At 42.2% G+C, this 27,164-nt stretch overlaps 1 protein-coding gene across 1 annotated transcript; it reads right to left on the bottom strand.

Annotated features, from left to right (window-relative positions):
- Nucleotides 1-1,523: 1,523 nt before the first annotated feature.
- On the bottom strand, nt 1,524-27,164 carry LOC137289176 (ATP-binding cassette sub-family C member 2-like). The gene is made up of 30 exons (XM_067820844.1): nt 27,132-27,164; nt 23,688-23,861; nt 23,437-23,562; nt 22,415-22,543; nt 21,929-22,051; nt 20,982-21,043; nt 20,440-20,571; nt 19,400-19,669; nt 18,431-18,611; nt 17,680-18,000; nt 17,129-17,266; nt 16,854-17,000; nt 16,086-16,170; nt 15,351-15,417; nt 14,890-15,016; nt 14,257-14,433; nt 13,397-13,564; nt 12,802-12,988; nt 12,324-12,495; nt 11,441-11,558; nt 10,393-10,693; nt 9,176-9,486; nt 7,185-7,384; nt 6,150-6,273; nt 4,822-4,923; nt 4,540-4,686; nt 4,167-4,325; nt 3,476-3,642; nt 3,162-3,356; nt 1,524-2,194 (listed from the first exon to the last, which is right to left on the bottom strand). Exons 1-30 carry the CDS (start codon nt 27,162-27,164, stop codon nt 2,083-2,085), a joined length of 4,755 nt encoding a protein of 1,584 aa, XP_067676945.1. The 3' UTR covers nt 1,524-2,082.

Below are 27,164 nucleotides of genomic sequence, written 5' to 3'. Positions count from 1 at the left end.
ATGCCACCATATTCCAATGTACAGACCGCCGCCATATAGTTGACGGGATCGGGTGGCCAGGATTGCTGATAAACTGACACATGCCACCGTATTCCAATGTACAGACTGCCGCCATATAGTTGACGGGATCGGGTGGCCAGGATTGCTGATAAACTGACACATGCCACCGTATTCCAATGTACAGACCGTCGCCATATAGTTGACGGGATCGGGTGGCCAGGATTGCTGATAAACTGACACATGCCACCGTATTCCAATGTACAGACCGCCGCCATATAGTTGGCGGGATCGGGTGGCCAGGATTGCCGATAAAATGATACATGCCACCGTATCCCAATGTACAGACTACCACCATGTAGTTGACGGGATCGGGTGGCCAGGATTGCTGATAAACTGACACATGCCACCATATTCCAATGTACAGACCGTCGCCATATAGTTGACGGGATCGGGTGGCCAGGATTGCTGATAAACTGACACATGCCACCGTATTCCAATGTACAGACCGCCGCCATATAGTTGACGGGATCGGGTGGCCAGGATTGCCGATAAACTGACACATGCCACCGTATTCCAATGTACAGACTACCGCCATATAGTTGACGGGATCGGGTGGCCAGGATTGCTGATAAACTGACACATGCCACCGTATCCCAATGTACAGACTGCCGCCATATAGCTGGAATTTGGCTGTGCAGCGTAAAAGAACAAACCAAACAAAGCCTAAATTGTGCAAAGACGTTTACCGTTTCAATAAAACAGGACCTACTATAGCGGCGACAAACCCAGAAACATAATGGTGGCCAACCGCTATCATCTGGCGCATTGTCTGATGTTTGGTGTGTGTGATTGAGAATGTCGGATGGGTGTGCAATGCCTGTTCAATCACTGTCCAGAGACTGACTGTGCTTGGAAACATAAACACGAATGGTCCTAACGACTGAGCGAAGGGTCGTTTGAATGTCCTCGTGGATTACCCAAGCATCTCTTGCGTACAATATTTTGTCGGAAGTCGTGACACATCACTCCAAAGCGTTGAACTTGCATCAACACGGGTGACTTTTGGTGTTATGAGCTTTTTTCTGCACGTTGTGCAATCCCAATCTGCTCCTAAAGATCGTCCTTTTCCAAAATTCTCTGACCCTTCACATACCATAGCAATACTCAGAATTTTCATTTCAGGTTCACTAGCAAATAAATCACGGAAGGGACAATAGATAGGCTCACACATTATACCCATGTAGGGTATCGAACCCAGCGCATCGGCACAGCGGGCGAACGCTTTAACCAGACTAACCCACCACCCGTTCGGGTGGATAATGCAGGGGGACGGGAAGAGTATTAAAAGAAGACAAAAAAGTCAGTCAGTGTGTGCCCATCCTTTTACAGTACCTGCCTCACGAGTATCATACTTTCTCCTCATCAGTTAAAGGAGCTTACTGCAAAGGATGTTTTGACGTTTGTGCTCTTGTCAGTAATTTCTCTATCGGTTAACTGTTGATAAACACAAAACATGCCCATAGTCGAAGTAGACACCTTTATTTCCTGTATTACTTTCCGGGCATTACTCTTGGGAAAAACTCCAAACATACATAGAAATTAACGAAATGTGCTTGATGGCCAATATCATGTCCTTTGCTAACAATGAGAAATAGGAAACGATTGAAAAGCAAACAATGTCTGAGGATAGTATGTACACCCTGTTCTTAAATAAAATATTACACACATTCAATGCAACAGTGTTTCATTGGTCAGTTGTTTGTTCTATGTCTCTTGAACAGTAACGCAATGAATTTCCACTACCAACACACGTCGGTAGGAACGTTTTCCATGCCAGACAGTTACTCGACGAATATTCCATAACGTGTAGAAACTCTGTAATGCTGGTTTAATACCGTTCTTCCATACTGGATTAGTACGTAATGCCACTGTGCTCATCCTGACGTTTCATATGATGGCATCCTTTCTGGCATCTTCCTCTCGGAACCAGGAGGGACCACCAACTCATCCTCTCCAGTTTCTCAGTTCGTGATGATACATCACTGCCAGACTTCTTCATGCTCCCGATGTTGTTGAAGCTCCTCAGACAATGTTTGCATCCTTTGCCAGAGAGTAGAAGGTGGAGTTTGTGTCTGCCAAGAGAGACGTGGGACTGGCGAACTCCACGATCTCTCCTGCTGAGAGCACCATGATCCTGACGGGAGATAACATATATATGATTGAAGTTGTAATAATCATTGCAAATTGTACCGGTCCATTACTGAACAGTACAATCACTCATGTGAACTGGAGTCATCTTTCTTTTGAATACTGACCTGCTTTGACTTCATAAGTTGTATGCTTCTCTCGAGGGTAATACGGGCTAATGTACGTCTTTTCGTACAGAGTCATCCTAGCCAGTGACAACGTATTCATCTTATATGTACAAAATATGTTGTTTTATTTTGAACACCAATAAGCTCGATACCGACTATATGACACGTGAACAAAATGGCGTCAGCCTCTCGACCCGACTACATGACACGTGAACAAAATGGCGTCAGCCTCTCGACCCGACTACATGACACGTGAACAAAATGGCGTCAGCCTCTCGACCCGACTACATGACACGTGAACAAAATGGCGTCAGCCTCTCGACCCGACTACATGACACGTGAACAAAATGGCGTCAGCCTCTCGACCCGACTATATGACATGTGAACACTGATTTTTTAAATCGGTAAAATGTTTTGACAAGCTTGAAACAACTATAAAATGATTAAATATGTTCAAGCTGTGGGTGTAAACAATTCAATGCTATCAAATATTTTGAATAAAGCAGTGAAAGTGTGTACATAGTGAACTCCGAGCACTGCATGCGTCATATTATGACGTCATACAATTGTTAGCAATGCAGCTTCACGCACTCTCCTACCCAGAGTTCCATGCTGCGCCGGAGTGTGAACTTCGCGGCGAAGAGTTTGGCGGTTACCATGGCAGGGGTAATATTTTTTCCAGCTGTCACTCTCCTGGGAGTGTTGACACGAAATATTTTAAAGCTTCATTGACCAATGAAATTAAGGTATTTTACATGGAGATAACATACGAACAGTGATGACCCACTCACCTATCATAGTCCAGGATAGTGTTCAACCTGTGAGCTATAGTGATGACCCACTCACCTATCATAGTCAAGGATAGTGTTCAGCCTGTGAGCTATAGTGATGACTGTGCAATCACTGAAGGCGGTCCTGATAGTGCTCTGAATGAGATCATCCGTCTCCATGTCAACAGCTGCCGTGGCTTCATCCAGGATCAACACCTTCGTCCTCCTCAGCAGACTCCGAGCTAGACAGACGAGCTGCCGCTGCCCTACACTGGAATACAGCACTTCGGTGACTCTGTTGTCAGACACTCCTTACTGGGTAAGTAAAAAGCTACTTGAATACCATTAAAACGGTTTGAAACTCACTCACTCACTGATGCATTTACTAACCTGAGATTGTGTCCACCCTCTTCACACTCGTGGAGCAGGCCCTCGCTCAACCCCGACACAAAGCCCTTGAGGTGAGCTCTCTCCAGAGCCAGCCACAGATCCTCGTCACTGTGCTTCTCGAATGGGTCCAGGTTCAGACGAAGAGTTCCGGAAAACAACATCGGATCCTGGTGGATGAGAACACATGTCTGGACTGCACTTCGTCCGATGATAATAGTTCTATGTCACCAATTTGTTAAGACCATAGAATTTAGTTCCATTTTCCACCTGGATATCCCTTAGTATATAACATTTTCTAGTATACACCTAGAAGCCTTGAAGAAGTGACTAACAGGATGGCTATCAGGCTTGCTGACTTGGTTATCACATGCCATCACATCCCAGTTGCGTCGATCAATGCTCATGCCGTTGATCACTGGGTTGCCGGATTATTTACACAATATGATGGTTACACAATTTCGGAGTGCGGGCGTTAAACAAGCAAGCAAGCAATATCATATATCTCATATTGGCATTATCTATATCTTTTATTGACTCTATGTACGATTACAACCCAACAAAAGTACTCTATTTATGTAATGTTTCTTTAACAAGGAGATGGTTGCCTGTTCCTGTGGCCCATTCCCATTTGTATCAGAGAGACATTCAAGCTATCAATGTCTAATCAGCTGCAGTGCCGGTGTCTGTGTACCTGTGGTAGAATAGTGAGTCTGGACCTCAGATCGTGCAGTCCCATGTCAGCAATGTCACGACCATCGATCAGGATACGTCCTTCGGCTGCCTCCAGGATTCGAAACAACGCCAAGGTCAAGGACGACTTCCCTGCACCAGTTCTCCCCACCACGCCGATCTGCGACAAGACAAATATCACATAGTTTTGCTTGTTGTGGTTGTGTATTGTTTAATACCGCATTCACCAATGTTACAATCTAAAAACTACGGTCTGTAAATAATCGACTGTAGCTCAGACAATCTAGTGATCAACAGCATAAGCATCAATCACGCAGTTGGGATACGATGCCATGTGTCAACCGAGTCAGTACACCTGACCACCTGTCCAATACCTTCTCCCCAGGCTTGATGTCACAACTTATTCCCTTCAGGACCAGATCCAGCTCAGGACGGTAGCGGATCTTGAGATTGTCAAACTTGATGTGACCTTTCTCCGGCCACCCCGGCGCTGGTCTCTTGCCTTGCACCACCCAGGGGGCCTGGAAAGTAGTGTTGGTGTCATCATATATTTATTTCCAAAAGAAACACGGACTGGTAAACAAGCGAAATTGCCAATATTGATACAGCTCTATACCCAATAACAAAGATGGCCCGTACTAAGAATCGCCTATTACCTCTGTCGGCAGTGACGTGTACTGTGCCATCCTCTCCACAGACACCACGTGCGTCTCCAACTCCGTTGTCATGATCACCATCATAATCAGGCAGCCTGTTACCTAGCAACCACGCAATGCACTGGATATTTAAAACACACACAATACAAGCTACATAATTACAGTTACGTCAATACATTTTAGATGAACGATCACTTTTAATACATCGTGAACGTATTAGTTTACGCTGCAATCACATTATATTCTAGATATAAGGAGGCGGTCAATTAATAATCGAGTCAGAACCAGACAATCAAATGATCAACTGCATCGATCTACGATCTACGTAGTTGGTATACGATGTCTTGCATGTAAAAGTTTTTTAAATGTTGGTATGTCTACCCCTAATAGTATGGTGTACGGTGAATGTGGGGGATTCCCTTTGTACATAACTTCTTACTCTCGCTGTTTAAAGTACTGGTGTAAAATAATAAATATGCCAGAACATCGTCTGCACAAAAAAAGCCTACAATATGATTGTTCATCTTGATAATATTGGTAAAAACACTTGGGCAACTCGTATTCGTCTTTTGTTCAGATACGGCCTTGGATTTGTCTGGTTATCCCAAACACTGGGCGATGTTAATGCATATTTTCGTACCAGTGTACGATATCTTCAAACAGGACTGGCATTCATCACTATATGAAAGTTCAAGGTATGACTGTTATCGTGAGTTTAAATCTCTTCTTGAACCTGAGTCGTATCTATCCAACCTACGTAATACAAACCTTCGTAATGCTTTCATACGCCTGAGACTTGGTCTAAATGAGTTATATATCAATCAATGAAAACGTCCATCTATCTTAAAATCATAAAGGCTCTGTCCATTCTGTAACACTGTTAAGAATGAATTTCACATTGTATTTATTTGTCCTGTATATAATGATTTAAGGCAGATTTATTTCCCGCCATGGCTACGATCACACAAGAATGCTACAAAACTATATTCAATACATAAGTATAGCATCCCTATTACAACATGAGACAGCTCTACTTATTCACCACGCGCTCATATTGAGAAGAGATTCACTGTAACGTGTGTCATATGTTGTATGTGTTGTACATACTATACATATATATTTTGTATATGGGCCACTGGCCTTCATGCAATAAACTGATTGATTGATTGATTGATTGATTGATTGTGTCAGCTAAATCAGCGAGCCTGGCCACCCGATCCCTATATTTGCCACCCACAAGCATGGGTTGCTGAAGATCCATTGTAACCCGGATCTTCACGGGTATGCTACACTTGCGGAGCCATCTGCTAGTGATTCATATTCAGTACCATTAAAGCATACGTGATGGACAGACCGACCACCCCCGGGGAGATATGGGGGCTGACCACGCCCAACAGTGTAGCGCTGAACACCACCAGACACCCCAGGCCATCTAGACGCATCTTCATCCATCTGTCAACAAAAACAGTCCAGTTTCAAAGCAATGAAATCCAGAAGCAGCAGAAAAAACACCCCAAAACCTCAAACATTTAGAGAAAACAACGCCTTGTTATCCCAGGCTATGACTACTGACAGGAACAGATCCACTGGAGACAAAGGTGAGCAAAACTCATTATCATAAAATGTAGAGGCAGCAGGACATAAAGCCGAGAAACCCAAACAAATAGGCACACATGCTGACTCATTTCTACAGTAAGCATATAACTCCTTGTCATCCTAGTCTTTGACTGCTTACAGTAACACCATAATATGGCTGAAATATGACCGATGTTACTATAATTACTAACTCAATAACGCACAGTAATAGATACACTGGTCATTAAGATGACATAAGACTTTCCATATCATAACAAATTCCAGAAGCAGCATAGCGAAACCATAAGGTTCCAAACAGACATGCAGACTCACTTCTATTCAGAGGACACACTGCCTTGCCGCCCTACGCTGTGACAACCTACAGTAACACATACACTGGTCACTAAGATGACAAAAGAATTCCCATATCATAGTAAAATACAGAAGCAGCAGGGTAAAACCACAGGGCTCCAAACAGACATGTATACTCATTCTTATACACAAGACATACCACCTTACCATCCTACCAAACAATTCCCTTATCATTAGGGCAAATGCATGGATGCTGTGTAATATGAGGAAGGCAACTTTTCTTTTAATTTCACTCTTTCATTAGGCGAGATGAAGGAAATGTCCATGAGAATCTCCGCCAGAGTCCGATTGTTTCATGGTCATGTGTTCATGAATGTTCGCGTAGAGGTGCGTGTATCCTACTCAGTATGAGACACACATCCCAAACTGTAAATGGAACACAAGAATCAACAGTCATACTGATACAGCAATATTACCTATGCGTGGTCACAGCACCGTAGTAGAAGATGTTGTGTTCGTTCACTCTGCTTAAGGAGCTGTTGAAGAAGCGGTCCTGCGCCCTGTAGGCACGAACAGAGGAAGCTCCGTTGATGGTTTCCGTGAAATGAGAGAAGACCGGTGACTTGGATGCTGAGAAATATCGCCGTAGTTGTCGAGATGTGGGAGTGTACATCCGCTGTGGAATAGACGTTCATGTCGACATCATTGTCATATGATTACATGTCTCGTGGGAAGGGGAAGTTTTTGTGATGCTGTCACTTTAGGGTTCCTCAAATTTCACTTTTCGTTTATGTCGTTCATTAATAAAATCAAATAACTGATTGTGTTTATAGCCTTGAAGCATTTCACAATAATCACCCACCTGTATTAAACTGAGACTACATATTCAAAACAGTCCTCTTTCTGTACACATTTGAACCACAGGTTCACAAAATTAACTACCTGTAGTCAGAATAACGGCATGCTAACAATGTTCTCCATCTGCATGAAGACGAACCACGTGTTCCAAATTTTTATTCTACCTTTATGAACCGCGAACCATATTAACACAATATTCTCCTGCTGTGTGAAGATGAACCATATTATCACACTGTTGACCTACCTGTATGACGATTAACTCTTCTAACAGAATATTCTCCTACCTGTATGAAGATTAACCATATTAACACAACGTTTTCCTGTTTGTATGAAGTTGAAAAACATTGTCGCACTAGTCCCCTATATAAATGAAGAAGAACCACATTAACATACTATTCCCCTACCTGTATGAAGATTAATAACATGTTCCCCAGACTGCCCTACCGGTACTGAAGACGCACTAGACGTTCGCAATATTCCCTACCTGAATGAAGATTGACCACAACATTCTCCTACCTTTATGAAAGTGATCAACAATATTCCTCTACCTGTATGAAAAAGAACCACAATATTCTGGCCAAGCAATTACGAATTCTCATTGTCCTGTATGAAGATGATCTACGAGATTCCCTACCTGTATGAAGATGAACCACATCATCACAATATTCCCTACCTGTATGAAGATGAGCCACATCATCACTATATTCCCTACCTGTATGAAGATGAACCACATCGTCACTATATTCCCTACCTGTATGAAGATGAACCACATCATCACAATATTCCCTACCTGTATGAAGATGAACCACATCATCACAATATTCCCTACCTGTATGAAGATGAACCACATCATCACAATATTCCCTACCTGTATGAAGATGAACCACACCATCACAATATTCCCTACCTGTATGAAGATGAACCACATCATCACAATATTCCCTACCTGTATGAAGATGAACCACATCATCACAATATTCCCTACCTGTATGAAGATGAACCACATCATCACAATATTCCCTACCTGTATGAAGATGAACCACATCATCACAATATTCCCTACCTGTATGAAGATGAACCACATCATCACGATATTCCATACCTGTATGAAGATGAACCACATCATCACAATATTCCCTACCTGTATGAAGGTGAACCACATCATCACAATATTCCCTACCTGTATGAAGATGAACCACATCATCACAATATTCCCTACCTGTATGAAGATGAACCACATCATCACGATATTCCATACCTGTATGAAGATGAACCACATCATCACAATATTCCCTACCTGTATGAAGGTGAACCACATCATCACAATATTCCCTACCTGTATGAAGATGAACCACATCATCACAATATTCCCTACCTGTATGAAGATGAACCACATCATCACAATATTCCCTACCTGTATGAAGATGAACCATATCATCACAATATTCCCTACCTGTATGAAGATGAACCACATCATCACAATATTCCCTACCTGTATGAAGATGAACCACATCATCACAATATTCCCTACCTGTATGAAGATGAACCACATCATCACAATATTCCCTACCTGTATGAAGATGAACCACATCATCACAATATTCCCTACCTGTATGAAGATGAAGCATACAATGACGGGGACGGCAACAGCAAGGAACATCGGCGTGCTGTAGGAAATCACAACAAGGATGCTGATTAGATTGAAGATGAATTCTATCCACAACCGCAGCACTCGGGGAAGATGACCATCAACGACGTCCACGTCTTTTGTAAAACGATTCAGGATTCGTCCAGTTGGTGTTGTGTCGAAGAAACTCATTGGTTGCTTGATGATGTTGTCAAGAAGGTTCCTATGCGTTACTTTGGCAGCGTCAACCATCTTTGTGTAAACAAGCAGTGAGTTGAGCATCACAGATACAGCTGAAACACAGGGTACACTATAACTGGACAGCCTACCATTAGACGTGTCACAAAACGTTCACCACACAACTCGTCTGTAGTATATGGTGTTCTACTCCTCATGCGAGGACATATTCAACTTGTCAAATGAGGAATACATTATATCCATTGAATGCAGCTTGCCTACTCTCTCATTGTTTGTTGCAGCATTCAGCAATATTCCAGCTACACGGCGGCGTTATATAATTCATCGAATTTGGTCAGACAATCAAATTATCAGCACTGTGGGCATCGAGCTACGCACTTGACTCACCATGACATGTGTCAACCAGGTCAGCCATGCTGACCACCCGATCCTGTTAATCGCCTCTTAAGACAAGCATGGGTTAGTGAAGATCAATTCTAACCCGGATTTACACCGGTCTAAAGAAAGAAAGACGGCGGTGTTAATTAATGTTATACAATGATTATATTTCTAAATACATGGCATATATGAGACCACCCGTAGTGGTAAGAGGGCATTGACGGGGCTAACAGTAAATCACAGATTCACCATCCTTGAAATATTAGCCCAGTGATGAAGGTGATTCACAACTTCACCGACCTTGAGTTCCCCTGGTAGATATCATAAATAAATAAATAAATAAATAAATAAATAAATAAATAAATAAATAAATAAATAAATAAATAAATAAATAAATAAATAAATAAATAAATAAATAAAAAATAGGAGGTAATAAGATTCATAGTACCCTTAATACTTAGTCCAGTTCAACCTACGCTGAGTACCTTTGGCAGATATCAAGCATGCGGAAAGGGTTGTGTCGTGTGTTTAAGTTGTATTAGTTACTGACAATAATCACAGATTCTTACTTTGAACATTCAGATCATAATCCAGTGGTGATGGTGATTCACAGCTCTACCCACCTTGAGTAAATGCAATTGCACAGTACACTCCCAAGTAGTAGTAGGACAACGACTGAAGTTTGTCCTTATCTGCGCTGTCCACAGTCACATTGAACAGGGTTCCCGTCGTGTTTATTTTACTGGTGTAGTTCCCAGCCTGGATATCGGCTATCGTCTTCAGTCTTGGGTCCTCGGTCCAGTGACTGAGCCATATGTTGGACATAGCCCCGGCAAAGTTGTACATGACATACAGAACCATTATTCCAGCTGCAGACACCCAGCCAATAACAGAGAAGTAGGATTTCAGTATTGAATACCTCACCTAAAACAAACATATAGTTGTATTACTGGACACTTAGATATATCGCATATCACACAACGATAACGTTATGAATACACTCCTGAAATAACGGCAACATGTTTGTATATGGCTCTGTCATCTCTTTGTATCGCTTCAAATCGTGTCATTACATTTTGGTGTTTAGTTTCCTCGCTCTATCGGTCTATCCCAACTCGAGTTATCGCTTGGCATGGTGTGTTTTTTTCCCGCAGGTATTCTCTTACTAAAGTGTCACGCTGTGTTTCCCCTTCTTAATATTCACAGGGACTACATTCGGACGTTTCTTCAAAATCTATCTATTGGAATGCGAGGCAAATATTTCCCTAGATTCTGCAGACAACACAAGAAATAAAAAGAAGAAGATTTAGAGCTAACTCCCTTCCATCGATTTGCATTCGCAAAACATCAGTACTTTCGGTGCATCAAGTGAGATTCAATGTTATCCCAGATAACGACGTACGGCCACAAGGTACAGAATGAGTACAGAATGTACCTCGCTTGTAAGTGGAGTGTATTGAAAATAATAGAAGAGCGTTTAACCAATCAGAAAAACGACATTTATGTGTGAGGTAAGATACCGTTTTATACCGCATGAATAATTGTCCAGCTATTAGGCAAGATCCAGTAATTATGAATTCCAGCATGTGCTCATACAGAACAGTACTCTCGGGATGATATGAAAGACAATTTGAAAAATGATGTGTATACGGGAAATATGGATCTACGTACATTGCCCGTCTCTGTATATTCATCCTCAATTAGTTTGTACTCTTCTCCACCAGTCGTCTCTTCTGCTACATACACTTCCTGGTTCAGATCACAGTCCATGTTACCACTTGCCACTGACCTAGAACACAGAGTAACCAAGGCTGTCTCCATTGATGGACGTTGTTGCCATATGTCATTGCTGCCGTTACAGTGCCAGGAAGTAACCATGAATCGAATGGTGAATTGGATTGGGTTCTAATTTATTCAACTATAAAGTGAATATGGCATATTAAGTTTTGAGCCACTTTATAGTTAAATTAGTATCGCATGGGGCGGTGGGGCAGCTTTGCTCATCACACCAAAGACCTGGGTTCGATTCCCTGCATGGGTACCATGTGTGAACTCCATTTCTGGTACCCTTCGCCGTGATATTGTTGAAATATTGCTAAAAGCGGCGTAAAAGTAAAATCGCCTACACAACGTATCATTAACGATATATATATTAACGTTTTCAGAAACCCATCCTTATCGGAAGGGGCGATAAACGGTCATCATATAACATCTGGTAGATCGATGCTCATGATGTCGATCACTGGATTATGTACAGACAGCCCCCAAACATCTGGAATAGTGCTCATTGTGATGTTGAACAAGACAGTTCAAAGCATTGTTTCAAATGTATCTGCTGTTTACCACCGCACTAAGGAACATTTGGCGTTTGTCACCAAGGTACAATCTGAGACAGGCTTACCAGTGACTGACATTATGGGCATCCATCTGCACAAGGACATGTCACAACGAAGTGTGCCTACACAACTGGGTGATGAAGACCAGTTCTGATTGTGATCTGCTGATGAAACCTCCTGGAAGGAAGAGGCTGCTATAGTGCGTTAGCGTTAAATACCGCATAGATCCGAAAATATTCTCCTTGTGACGTCTGTGTCTGAGAGTTGTCTCGGATTCTGATGACAGTTGACGAAGTAACTGTGGACTGTGGAGATAATCCGAAAGTTTCGACGACGAGAGACTGGGCGACGAAAGAGTGTTCTTTGATAGGGTGCTACGGATTTCTTGCACTGAAATTGTTTAGATTATAAATTGTAAGATTACATCATCATGCACTATACAACAGTTAACACGATTTCAATGGTATTACTATTTTCAAATTTTAGTTCGAATGATCGTTCATTTTACGCCTTTCGAGTCAAGTGTTTAACACGTGGCAAGGGCTATAAACCCTTTGTCGTTTGCAAAGGGACCGCATCTCTTGCCATAGATCGTCCTCAATGAATCAATATATATTTCACCTGAGTTGAAAAGACTGTGAAATACATTTTCTCTCGTATTTTATATATGACACTCTTAGACTTAATTTTGCTTACACTCTTCATCCTCCAGGTTGTCATGGTTTCCTCCCTGTAAATATGTCTTAAGAAACTGTGCAAATGGTCCGTCATGATCAAGAAGGTCTTCATACGATCCAACCTCGGTTATCTCCCCTTGATCCATCACTACAATGACGTCAACCATAGGTAGCCAGTGCACACCATGAGTCACAAGTACTCGGGTCTGAAAGAATTGCCAACAGTTATGATGAACTCAAATGGACCACTAATTCGTTGCAGTTGTAAGTTAGTATCTTGATCAGAAGAATGTTAATGTGCTACCGTGGGCTTCAAGATTACCTGATTTGTCATCCACTGAACATATCCGGGATGAAATGGAGAGACGTTGACGTCGTCATCCAAATCCCCCAACAATGCTGCATGAACTCCAACAACATGGAGTGATATTCGTCGGATACGGAATGATCTTCCCAAGGACTTTTAATATGCCATTGTTGCTAGTGGCCTCAATGCACCAGGTGGACAGTCTGGCTATTGACCGAGTGTGTTGTGCGTTGTGTGGTGGCTCATTTGCATCTGTTTATCAGAATAACATTTGCCTTTTTGAATATCTTCACAACTCGCCCCTCACCTTTCCCTTCAGCATCCCCTGGTGTCCTATAACTTGACTGAAGATGTGCTTGCCAACATGGGAGTCCACAGCGCTAAGAGGATCATCCAGCAGATATATGTCTTTGTTACTGTATACAGCTCGGGCAAGTGACACTCGCTGCTTCTGTCCTCCACTCAGGTTGATGCCCTGAAAGCGGTATTAATAGTAGCACCAGCATTTCTTTAACAGTCGATAATATAGGGGTAAAGGGAACCTAATACAAAAACTGTATCGTCGTCATCATATGCATTGTTCTCCTATGTCAGTGTCAATCTTATTGTTTCTGTATCTGTTCCCGAAACGATTGAGTACGACAGGTGTCCATTAGCTGTTTTTTTCCTATATCTGTGTCTACTGTGACTACGACAGGTGTTCTTTGGCTACGCGTTTCCTGTATCTGTGTCTTCTGTGACTACGACGGGTGTCCTTTGGCTACGCGTTCCTTAGGTGTTCTTTACCCTGGCCTTTTCCTGAGCCAGTGAGTTTAGTCTTACTCTGCACTCAGCACTTTTCAGCTCATATGGGGGCGGTGTGCATACAATCTAATCTGGACCACACAACCCAGTGATCAACAGCATGAGCATCGATCTACGCAAGTGGGATACGATGAGATGTGTCAGCAAGTAGGTGAGCCTAACCACCCGGTCCCGTTAGTCGCCTCCTACGACAAGCACGTGCTACTGAAGGTCAGGTCTAGCCCGGATCTTAACGGGTTCCTGTATCAGTGGTTACATTGAGCAGTGCAGGTTTGTAGATTGCAACCTCTTTCCAATATCTGGATCTACATTTGATGCGACAGGAGTTCATCAGTTCCCTCATGACAAAGACAGGTGTACTACCTTTTCTCCTATCTCCGTGTTGGCTCCACCAGGAAGTGTCTCTAGGTCCGACTCCAGGGCACATGCTTTGATAACATCCAGATACCGTTTTTCGTCCGGTTCAGAACCGAAGACAATGTTAGCTTTGAGGGACAAGTTTTGTATCCAGGCCTCCTGTGGCACGTACGCCACACTTTTCTAAAGAAAGAAACAGAATCGAAATCGAGACCCCAAAAGAACAACGTAATGCAGCTCTACATAGAACAAGAGTTCAGTTGGGATGGTCTTTTACATTGGCATCACTCGGCATTCTTCAGGACCCTTTCCAGGCCATTTATCCCTTACAGTGTAAGCAGAATTTCAACAGATTATCCTACTTGTTTAACGTATGAACTCATTATAGACGACAAACAAGCTAACTTCAAACGAAGAAAAGACAAAGCAATTATGGCCTTTGGTATTCCTGTCACTGACATTATTGAATTTTGTCTCATCTGATTGATCTTGCAAGGGTATTGGAAGGGTTTATTGGTGTGAACATGTTGTGTTGAGGTTTAATTATGGGCTGTTTGAAATGATATCAAAGTAAAATATCTGATGGCAAATGCTAGTGTTCCTATCAACATCACAAGTACCAGGTGGGTCAGTACTCACTCTCATGGCCGCGTGGCCCTTCAGCTTCCGCATCTCACCCAACATCGCTGACAGCAGCGACGACTTGCCCGCCCCAACTGACCCCACAATGGCCACTAGCTGGCCAACAGGTACAGACAAGTTGATGCTGAAATAAGTCATAACGCGGTGATTCACGTTACGTTCAATATGTCGATCAGGACCTTGAATCCGAATAGTACAGTGAAAGTCTATATTGGTATGACAATTGCGTCGATCGACGCTCATGCTATTGATACCTGAATTGTTTGCTCCAGCCTAGATTATTTACAGTGTTGTAAAACTAAACTCACCCACCCACTCATTGGCATGACATTTTCACTTTTTATGAGCATATGACTACTCTGTTGATTGTCTTTCACTCTGGTTGTCTTGAACAGTCGCCATGACGTGCATTATGTCCATATAATCTTAATTTCAGATCATTCCATTTCAGCACTTACTTTTTCAAGGTCGACTCTGAATCAGAATTCCACGTGAAGGTAGCTCTTTCAATACTGATTGCAGTTCCTGAAATGAGAAATGTGAATACATGATAAAAATTATGTCTTTTCCAGTTTGGAAATTAGGCGAACATTCAGCAAAATATTTCAAATACATATAATATAAGGGTAACGCTATTTTTCAGGGCATTATCATTTGCAGAAGCCCTCCTTCGTCGGGCAGTTAATGAAAGACTTTGGGCTTCTGCAAATGATAATGCCCTGAAAAATAGCGTTACCGTTATTATAGCTAAAATGAATAGACCTTATAATAAATTAAGAATACAAACAGCGGCATCGGTTTAGAAGCATTTACTGCCAACAACAAAACGACGGAGGTCACTGACACACAGTGAATATAATATAAAATATAGACACGTCATAGAACAACACAGATGATCACTATTGAGAGTGACGACATTCGACCTTGACCTTTGCGCATACTACCAGCCGCCATTGTTTTCAGTGATGAACAACGTTAGACTTCAAGTGGATATTTTCATTGCTGTATGTTGTCATTAATGGTACTTGATAATGGCCCGTCGTCAAGCATTTTGCGGGCATTATCAAGTTACCGTGTCCCGCTCATTTCTCATAACGTGCGGTCGTTTTAATGATAATTCTGTCCATTTTAGCTATAATGAATGGTATAATAACGCGTGGAGTCCCCTCCTGTTCTCTACACAGATACTCGACCTTCCGCAGTGTTGGCGGACACGGTGCTGGGTGCCAGGTCCTCCTCAGCAAGGTATTTGTTCAGACGCTTTGTTGACAGACTTGCCTGAAACGCAGACGACACGCTTGCTTCAGTACATTAGCTAGGAGCGTAAGTTATGAAGTAATAATTCATCTAGTGCTCGTTGTAGGTACAATCTGTGAAAGAGGATGGAACCACATGAAGAACATTGGAAGATCCCTTGGAAGATGGATTGTTTCATTGCTTTCACAATATCAATAGAAGCGACAAAACCTTCTCCACTTCCAGTCTCCATTGTCTTTGATAACTGATCGGTCATTCAACATTTTGGACAAAGGGATTGTGAGAATGTTTGGGGCATTTTGCTGATACATGGTAGCATTTCTGTGGATTACAAACACAAATTATAAACAATATTTAAATGGCCTAGGAGATTATCAAACGATTTGTCCTTAACATCAAAATAGAAAAAAAATGAACAATGTTTTCAAAAAGCTCTGAAGTAGTGACAAATGGTTTAGATGCACATTATAGTGGACATTATCAGTTTCAATTGAGAGACAGAGCGTGGAGGAGTGGTCAGCTGTTCATTTAACTGGATTGAAATGGAGTGGATTCGAGCTGAGAGAAGAGGAGTGAAGAAGATTAGAGTCCAGTAGAGAGGGTAAGAGCGGAGTGGATTGGAGCGGAATGAAACCATTAGAACCCAGTGACAATGTCCTGACTGATAAAGTTCTTTAACTGAGTCACAAATCTTCAAGAACTACCTGTGCTAGAGTGGAGATACACATGGGCAGCATGTTCATAGCTCCCCTCAAGTAGTTGAAGAGAGCGATGGAGATGAAAGCTGTTTCGGAGCTCATGAACGCACTGGGAGATGTCATAATGTACGTTACAAAGCTGGCAATCGTTATCTGAAAAACACAGAATACGACTTACGATGTAACTGAAAGTAGACGTTCAGTTAATGTCAGTTTCGCCAGCAACCATTTACAATGACATGGTTTAATGTGAGGATGACACGGTATATAGAGTGGCATACCAGAGTTGGGAAGCCGATCCACAGGAAGACGAGCAGAACCTCAAACAGTGCTATTTTCATGACGACTTTCATCTCCATGTCTCTAATGGCCATGATCTTGTCTCTAAATGATCCCTCCCAGGCGTAGAGTTTCAGCACCTTAACAACATCAGCAACAAAGGTCTTGGAATAATTCGTGAAGATTCGGGTTAGATTCGGTCATCTACGACCCCAGTAGAGCGTATACCAACCCATTTTAAAGAAAATGTATCATTGTTTGTCGTAAGAGGCATCTAACAAGATGGGATGCCCAGGCTCACTGACTAGGTCATCGATTCCCAAATGCCTTGTCAGCGTAGTCGTCACGGATAAGCAGTCGGTGTAATGGAGTCGTTTGGAAAATAACAATTTCTAACTGCAGCTTGAAGAAGTCACACATCAGGTTTGTTTTGAATTCACCATTAATAGACATGAGAAAATTGCTGGTTACGTCTAACTGACTAATTCACTTTAACGAACATATAACATTGTTTCAATCATTCAACGCAAACCATTAACATGGCGTTATATACCTTGATTCCATTCAGTAGTTCTCCCATGTTCTTCAGCCTCGAGTCCTTGTGCTTGAGCTGATGGTTGAACAGGTCTCGGTGGTACATGGACAGTTTGTACTGGAAGGGGGCCAACACCAGCATGATGACCACCCCGGTCAGGAAGGCGAGCCCCAGGACCTGGTACAGCTGGTAGAAGCAGATGATGAAGATGATTGGAGCTGACCACACAATCCACATCTGCATGACGGCTTGCTCCACCCTCTGGACGTCCACGGACATCAGATTCACGATCTCACCCGTCGTGTACTTCTTCCGAGACTCGTTATTCATAGTCAGGGCCTGGTGACAAAAACGTAAACCATATTTCCATATTTTGACATGGACCTCATTAATATATGATAATGGCCACGGGTTTAAAGAATAATTCTATATTTATTCCAGCGTCTTAAAATGTATAGATTTAGACTCCAGATTTTACTTTTGTACTAAATGTCCATATTTATGTATTTATCTATATTATACAAGAGAATTTGTTTTCATAACAAACACCCTCCTACAACAAAACTACGAGGAGAGTTCCATGGTTAACTTCATTATTAATATGAATGACGTCTCGGTGCTAACACGGTTATACCAAGCCAGTGAAGTACAATGTTGTACAGTATCTGGACTGAAACATTTTGTTCTATTATTTATTAGAACTGGCTTCGTTGTTCAAGACACGGACTTCTAAATGCCACTTAAAGACCTTCCAAAGCCCCATCTTCACCTTCTTGTAGACTGCCGACATGAGACCAGTCCTGACACCAAGGGCGACGTTCTCGGCAGTGAAGAAGCTCCTGGTCTGCAGCAGTGACAGCATGGCGCTGATACATACGAAGGCAATGACGATGCCATAACCTTGCCACGCCGGTTCCGAATCCTTATTCTCCACGTAGTACATTAGTCGCCTGCAAGACAGCCAAAACACTCATTCGTAACTACTCGGGTCATTCCGGAAACCTTCTTGCAGGTTACGGAAAGAGGCGAGCAGATACGAATGCCAAAACACTCTTGGGAAATGTTTCAACTGGTCTTTGGATGTCAGTGTGGATAATCGTAATCGCTATTGCTTGGACTTGAACTGAACATGTGCAGATTCCCGTGAAGATCCAGGTTAGAATTTATTCTTCAGCCACTCATGCCTTTCGTAAGAGGCGACTAATGGGATAGGGTGGTAAGGCCCGATTATTTGCAGACCGCAACCAGCTACTTAGATTTGTGACCATACTGTTGATCACTGGATCGTCTTGTCCAAACTTGATTAATATTTCATACCACCGCCATATACTGGAATATTACAGATTTCAGTGTCAAGCAACAAACAAACAAAATAATATGTAAATAGACGATCGTTTTTAGTCAGTCCCATCTTAAATGTTTGGCATAATGTCTTATGAATGATGAAAGGGTTAGTCTTGAATGAGCTGATGACATCCACGAGATAGTGATTATATGAATGTCTCGTGAATCGGTATGTCATTGACAGCCTGACACGTGCGCACTGATCAGAAATACCGGCATAAACATTGTGATAAAATATTATTTTCCCAAAACTTGACCATTATACTCTCATAATCTTTGATTTCGATTATCGCATTACAGATAATCTCTCTTGTACAAATCACTCATTCAGGATTATTTATTTACTGTTATGATCATGTTTGATCAAAGGCTGACGTTATGTATAATGGCATACTTCAACAGGTAGGGGTTTAGAACCAGGAACAGCTCAGACGCGATCCTGAACAAATGTGACTTCATCAGTTTATAACCATGAGTCCGGAACAATGTGCGCAGTAGCGATGGCTTGTGAGAGTTTTTTTCTGGTTTTCCTGAATGTGCGCCCTCTTTGATTATCACATCGGGAAGAGTTTTCTTTCCCATTTGTGGCAGGTCAACGTCTTCTGAAAACTCCAGTAGATTCTGTCGTTCTCGAGGAAGATGTCGTAGCAATGCATTATTCAGTCTGCAAAGAGAAATACCCACTGGTTCTTTGAAGTTTGAATCATGTCGGCGCCGAGTGAGTAAATATTTGAATAAAATGAAGCGCTAACGTTTGTCAAGTCTTTACCACAAGTAAAGGAAATACTAAGGGATGGCGGTGGGTGGCAGTGGTGGTGGTGACAAGGAGAACGTATTGCGGTTCTAGGTTAGAGCTTTCACTCAGCTACCATAGGACGTACCCTGCAGTTCTTGGTTAAAGCTAAAGCTTACGTGGGCGCTCCCTGCTGGACCGACGACTTAGACAAAGGGGGCATTCATTGTGGCTGCCTCCAATATCTCTGACTCATTGCAAGCGTAGATAAAAGGAATCGCTGGTAGTCAATCTATGTTTGATCATGGATAAATTGTAGCATATTCTCGTACCGTGCAGGTTTCAGGAAAGGTAGACTAAGGTACATGCGAACATACTTTCCGGACCTACATTCCAGATCTCCATCTGAGCTCACATACAGATGAGATCTCGATTAGAAATCAGCCACAGACACAGACGGGCTACGCTTCAGACCTCTGGGTTAGAAATAAGGCACAGATACAAAAATGCCAAGCTTCAGATGTCTGGATAAGAAATATGACTCAGATACGCACATGCCATCTTCAGACCTCTGGGTTAGGAATAAGACATATACATACGGGCCAACCTTCGATCTCTTGGCTAGAAATAAGACACAAATACATACGAGTCTATCTTCGATCTCTGGGTTAGAAACAAGACACAGATATATGGCAGAATACCTTGCAACTCTCTGTCTCTCCCCTTGCCAGGTGTCAAGGAAATGAGGTACGGTGGCTTCACTCTTCAGTAGTGGAGGAAGGTCGTACACGTCGTCATTTTGTAGAGGTCTTTTCCAACCTTTCCACATTGTGCTGCAACATGCATCATCTGTCAGTTATTGTATCGGGAAACAACAAAACAATAACCTGTAACACATTACTAACGCGGTGTAACATTGGAATGAATCACATTCTGGGAGAGCAAGCTTAAGATCACAAAAATTTATTGACAAGGGGTTAATATGTACAGCTTTTCATTGAGTTTAGTTTTAGGACACTTTTAGCAATATTCCGGCAATATCAGGGTGGGGGCACCAGGAATGGGCTTCACGCATTTTATTGATGTCGGGTGATGACAAACACACATAAACACACACACACACACGCACACACACACACACACAAACACACACACACACGAACACACACACATACACACACATACATACATATATCCACATGACGAGAGGAGGCTGTCAACAAATGATAGACTGTGAACGCACCTGAAAGTCCATGAGAAGAGTAGTCTGTTTAAGAAGGACGCCCTGAGAGCAGGACAGGGAATCTGAAAGCATGGCTCTATTTTATATAAAACGCTGTGGGCAGTTTCAGTCAGGGTGCTGGTTCACCTCCTTCATTGATAGTGACTTCATGTTCAGGATATATACTCTGCAGTCGTGTCGTAGTCGTTATGTCGTATATTCTACAGACTCCGTCTGTTACTGTACATGCTTTTATGATATATGTCTGTGGTCTGTGGTATAAGTCATGGTGTATTACCATACTGTCAAGGAACAGTATGCGTTATCTCGTAGTATAAATGTGAGTGAGTATGGTTTTAGGCCGCTCATAGAAATATTCCAGCAATGTCACAGCAGAAACATTACATCTGTGTACATGTCAAAGCGAAAAGATCATGTAGAGAAATCAAAAGGTACAGATGTGTCTGACAAAAGTAGTGAGGTTGAGGTGAAATAGGGTTTAACATCATACATCGCTCAATATATTTCTCTCTTAATTATGACGACGTGCATGTGTATGTGTGTCTGCTTATGCTGGCCCAGACTTAAGCTGGTTATAGTGCTAGCTCTCTGAGCAACAATGTCACAGATGAGCATGAATACCCTACCCAGACACATTGTACTGACTCCATGCTGACCAGTCCTTGTTGTACCCATTAGCATCGGGTGCTAGACACCTAGGGATCATCACACGACATATTTTAACGTCCTTTGGTATGACACGACCGTGAATCGAACCCATTCCGCTCTCCGGCCGGACACTCTATCAACTGCACCAAAGTGGTGGTCGTTTCACAAATGAAATACATGTATATATTTGGCTTGATTAGAACTGATCAAATGCACGATCTACACTGTCAACGCTACCTCAGATTCTGTTACGTTAGTGGGTGTATAAGTCATATAGTGGTGTAGCACCTGTCCCTCACCCGTTTGGACACTTTGTCAACGACGTGGTCGGTGTTGTCGGCGAAGGAGCACAGGACGATCTGTAGAAGCAGGAAGCCATAGTGGAGGTAGAAGAGAGTCATTTCCACCGTACTTCTGCCCTGCTGCATCAAACCATGGGGACGGTCAGTGATTGGGTCACAACTGGATATATCTTGAAATACTTTTTTAAAATGTCAACAAAAAATCAACAAAGCTAATTTGATTAAAGGTCACACAGATCATGCATGAGCCTTTTGATTATGAAGAGAAACACTTCTTGTACATGGAAGATTTGCGTGATTTTTTTATTAAAGGCATAGCAATGATCAGAGAGCTTCCAATATGTTTAACCAGTTTACCGGTTCTCAGAAAATATATTGCAATACGTGTCTTTCGAAAAGTGTATTGCAGTGCGGAAAAAATGTGGTGACGACACACAAGACCCGTGACATCTGACAGATACAGATAACATATCACATACATACCCATTGTATAATGAGTGAGTAGAATGGGATGACGTCACACAAGATATGAAGCAGCCAGAATATGTAGAGAGGACACGAACTTGAGACACCTCGTCGTCTTGACAACACGGTCAATGTGATGCTGAGAATCTGATTAACAGACATATGACAAGGTTTACAAAAATATACGGTTTACATACATAATTGTACAACAGTGATATTGTGAACTATAGCTGTAACGAACCAATAAGTTTTGTCCGTTATAACCGTGGTTAGTTTTGTCTAAAGTACACACCTGGTCCTGGCTAAAAAGACCATTCCGTTCTATTGGTCAGTTTGTACTATACACATTCGTTATATGGGGTATTGTATTGTTTTGAGAATGTGCTTTTATTATTAATAATATCGCATTAATAAACTTACAGTTGTTATGAGTCACAAAAGTTTAAGGTTCTGAGTGTGGTTTGAACTCGCATCTTGAACTTAAACTTTGTAATTTCACCTAGTTCCTCCCCTTTGTTTCCGCTTCTTTTGTACTGGGAACATCAATTTTTGGTGAATTAATATTTTAGATTTGTGACCCATCAGTACTGTATTAGAACTCGGTACTGTCATTCATTGTAACCTTGTTTGTTTTCAATATATAATTTAACATAAGAGACTTTTTAAAATCAAATAACTTTTATCTTAAGAGTGTTTAAACCGTATCTTTAACAGAGGGGAAATATCTAAGTAGCACTAAGTCATCGTGATCATTCTCGATAACGTGAAAATGATAATGAACACAGAGCGTCTGGCTATGTTCGTTAGAAGTTGGTATTGGATTTGATCCGTCAGAAGTATTCTCTAATACTTTTGATCATGGAATGCACATTGATACTTCAAATGGGGAAATCAGAAATGGGCTTGACTAATGGTTCATATGCTAGGAATCAAACACGGTCTTCGGGACGAGCGAACCCTTTCACCACTAGGCCACCCTGCCGCCACGATGTAAAAACAAATGAGGTTTAAACCGAAACGGCATCGACAGTCATACTTACATAGGTTGCTAACTTCAACATAGCAGCTGTGTAGAAAGAGGTAGTGATGTCGTGAACACCTGTTTCTCCCGACATGGCCCTGATGATGTCACCGATGACGCAGGTCATCATTACAGCGATAAGTACCTGTGTCATATTGACGTGTTACATTGGTTAAAATAAATTATGTCACACATTATATATTTGTAATCATCAGTTATCTTAAATATCGAAAGAAGTTTTCACAAACGAAAGGTTTATCAACTACTCACAAGTTTTGCTATTGTAATTTTTGTAAGATGCAGGCGTTCCGTGAGAGACATGAGGTGCCTGAGGAAGACTGGGAGAGTCAGCCACAGCCAGCCACAGGGCACCCACACCACCACAGTATGATGAAAGCATGGCGGGAACTCTGGCCACGTGTTGTTCAACAACAGGTCCACGTCCTGAAACACAGAGCATAAAACTAAATCGGGGTGAGGTGTCGGGTGGGGAGTATGGGCTTTCATATGATGAGATGAAGCAACGGCAACAATAGAGTCACTCCCTGAGACAGATGGGACTTTCACAGTTCTGAACAAAGAGGGACTTGCACAAATTTACGTGCAATGCATCTCCTCTCATTACCATCCTGCAGATTTTGCTTTAAGATCCACTTTCATTACAGTTATTTCCGATGGCATTTCATTTTATTGATTCATCACAACTATGATCTACTTTCCCAGGGGAACGTTTCCACATTTTGAATGCCTTCAGAGACTACATTATAAATACCTAAAGTTGGATGTGAAACATGTACCCCATATAAAGATGTGCTTATATGAAAAACTATACATATATTTTCCTGACAGAATTTGTACCATGCGACAAAACACAGTTTGGTCCGCCCATCTATTTGGGGTATTTACCGAATGAGGAACATGTTTTATATACTGAACATCATTGAAAACGCATCACCTGTAAATTTTGAAATAAGGCAATAGAATCTTTTGGAAATGGAAAATTAATGGTGGGAATTTTGATAATAACACACTAGATCGTAAATAACGCTCTACAGTAAAAAACGGATCGTTCGAACACATCATCGAACACATCACATGAAAACAACAAAATTCATGCACATCACACACGAAGGGCACAAATTGCATGCAGAAAGCATGCTGTTCAGGGGTATAAATGACCTTCGGCACAAAACCGTTCTCATTTTCGCAGTACTTTCGTAAGTAAAGTTTTTTCGCCATGCCAAGATTGTCACCAGAGGAACGAGAACAGGCCTTGGGTATGTTGCAGGTCGGCGCTTCAAGCAGAAACATTGCACGACGATTTGGGTGTCATCATTCGACCATTCTGAGGCTTGCTAACAGATACCAACAAACAGGAACCAGCAGGGACCGGCAACGCCCAGGTCAGGCACGTGTTACCACCCCTCGTCAAGATCGAGACATTGTACGGCGCCATATTCGGGATCGAACCTTGCCCGCTGCCAGAACCGCCAACGCTGTCCAGGGTCGACGTGGTTTGATCAGCGCTTCCACCGTCCGACGCCGTCTCCGTGCGGCAGGGTTACGTTGTCGACGCCCTTACGTTGGACCCATCCTGACTGACAGGCATCGCCGTGAACGCCGACAATGGGCTGAACAGCATCGTGTGTGGTTGTTACGACGTTGGCATGGTGTGGTGTTCTCCGACGAGTCGCGTTTTCACTTGCGAAATGCTGACGGGCGTCTACGGGTATGGCGTCGACGGGGTGAACGTTATCATCAGGATTGTGTTGTGCAAACCGATCGGTGGGGTGGAGACAGCATTATGGTGTGGGGAGGGATAAGTTATCACCACAGAACCGCTCTGATTGTTTGTCGTGGCAGAGTGAATGCCGTTTACTACCGTGACAACATTCTTCAGAACAACGTCGTTCCTTTCTTTCACCAGCATCAAGATCTGCACACATTTCAACATGACAATGCACGAGCCCACACTGCACGTGTTTCGATACAGTATCTGGCTAACAACAACATTCCTCTACTTCATTGGCCTGCATTGTCACCAGATTTGTCACCCATCGAACACTTGTGGGATTACATCGGCCAACGCCTCGCACGTCGTCCGCAGATCAACAACCTTGGGGAACTCGACAATGCCTTGCAGCAAGAGTGGAATGCAGTGCCTCAGGACTTTATTCAGAGACTTATCCGTTCAATGAGGAGACGTTGCACAGCTTGTGTTGCTGCTAACGGGGGTCATACACGCTACTGACTTTCCATTTTGACCCCATCTTTATTTCATTGTCAGCTGCATTAAATCTTCACTGTTTTGCTTGATTGTTTTTTGCTTCTTTTCTTTATCAAACATTGGTCTACACAAATATGTAAAATTTACATAGATTGCTCACTTCTGCTCTTAGAAATCCACAATTTTAGGGGTGGTGCGTTTTCAATGATGTTCAGTATATTATATTTGCACCCCAGGGTAGATATTGATCCAGGGATTTATTCAACCCATGGGGTAAATAAGTGCAAGTAAACTAGGCTATATGTTTCACTAACTTACTCGTTTTGTACAGATATGTTTGGTGTCATATTTATCAAGCAACAGTAAAATTGCTGATCCTTCAACAACGCCGTGAGTTACCTTGTCAAGAAGATTGTATGTCTCTTGTATGTAACGTTAGAACTTAATAAATTCCCAAGTCTCAACGTGGTTGTGCCTTTAGACCTATTCCCATAGACCTTCCGTGTGAAGGTCTCTCCATGCGTGCATCACAGATTTTGTGCGTGGCACTTGCTGTCCTCAAACACTGCGGCATTCGCGATTACCAAAAAGGGAACATGAACTGTGTTCATCAAGGGCATATATATATATATATATTGGAAAATTCACACGTCAGTTGTTTTATAATGCCACACAAGCGATACACAACTTTTGCTAGTAACACCACCCCAACCCCCATCCCCTTGCCCTGAAATTTCGTTTAATGGCCATTAAAACTCTGGTCCACGGTTAGACCCGTGAAGGTCCCGGGGTGGAATAGGCCTTCAGCAACCCATGATTGCCATAAGAGGCTTCTATGCTTGTCGTAAGAGGAGACTAACGGGATTAGTCATCAGGCTCGCTGACATGGTTGACACATGTCATGTTGTTGATCACTGGATTGTCTGGTCCAGACACCATTATTTACAGACCGCCACCATATAGCTGGAATATTGCTGAGTGCCGCGATTGGACACGCTTCACTACGTAATCCCTTTACAAACTATGACACACACAAATTAGTTAACTGCTCGATCCATGGGAAGGAACACAACTAATTGCGTCGCCCATTCTTGTAAATTACGCACGACAGACACACACACATATGTAGAATGTATGTACATATGTGAATATGTATGTGACTTAAACAAGTAATTACATTAGTCAATGACATTATACCTTACGTGTGGAAATATATATTTATGCACATTTATATTATGCTAACATGTTCCCATATTCTCTCTCTCTATATATATATATATTTCCACACGTAAGGTATAATGTCATTGACTAATGTAATTACTTGTTTAAGTCATATATATATATATATATATATATATATATATATATATATCCCAGAAACTTCTCTGATCAGGGATTACAGAAGCCCATTTCTCCGTGATGATGTTGCAATTTTAGTAAGTACGCTGCAAAACCTTCCTAAAGTCACTTAATCACAGTCCACTTACCAATATCAAAGATTCCCCACAGAAGCCGATCAT

Source organism: Haliotis asinina, chromosome 1 (assembly GCF_037392515.1).
Source record: "Haliotis asinina isolate JCU_RB_2024 chromosome 1, JCU_Hal_asi_v2, whole genome shotgun sequence".
NCBI lineage: Eukaryota > Metazoa > Mollusca > Gastropoda > Lepetellida > Haliotidae > Haliotis > Haliotis asinina.
Note: the sequence above shows the minus strand (reverse complement) of the source record. Positions and strands in the feature narration are given on the sequence as shown.

Excerpts from the sequence above, each read along its gene's own strand:
- LOC137289176 (XM_067820844.1), bottom strand. The coding sequence starts at position 27,164 with ATGATCGGCTTCTGTGGGGAATCTTTGATATTG. Across the intron at positions 17,001-17,128 it reads GGATCGGCTTCCCAACTCTG|ATAACGATTGCCAGCTTTGT; the intron begins GTATGCCACTCT and ends TGTGTTTTTCAG. Across the intron at positions 4,326-4,539 it reads ACATCAAGCCTGGGGAGAAG|ATCGGCGTGGTGGGGAGAAC; the intron begins GTATTGGACAGG and ends GTCTTGTCGCAG.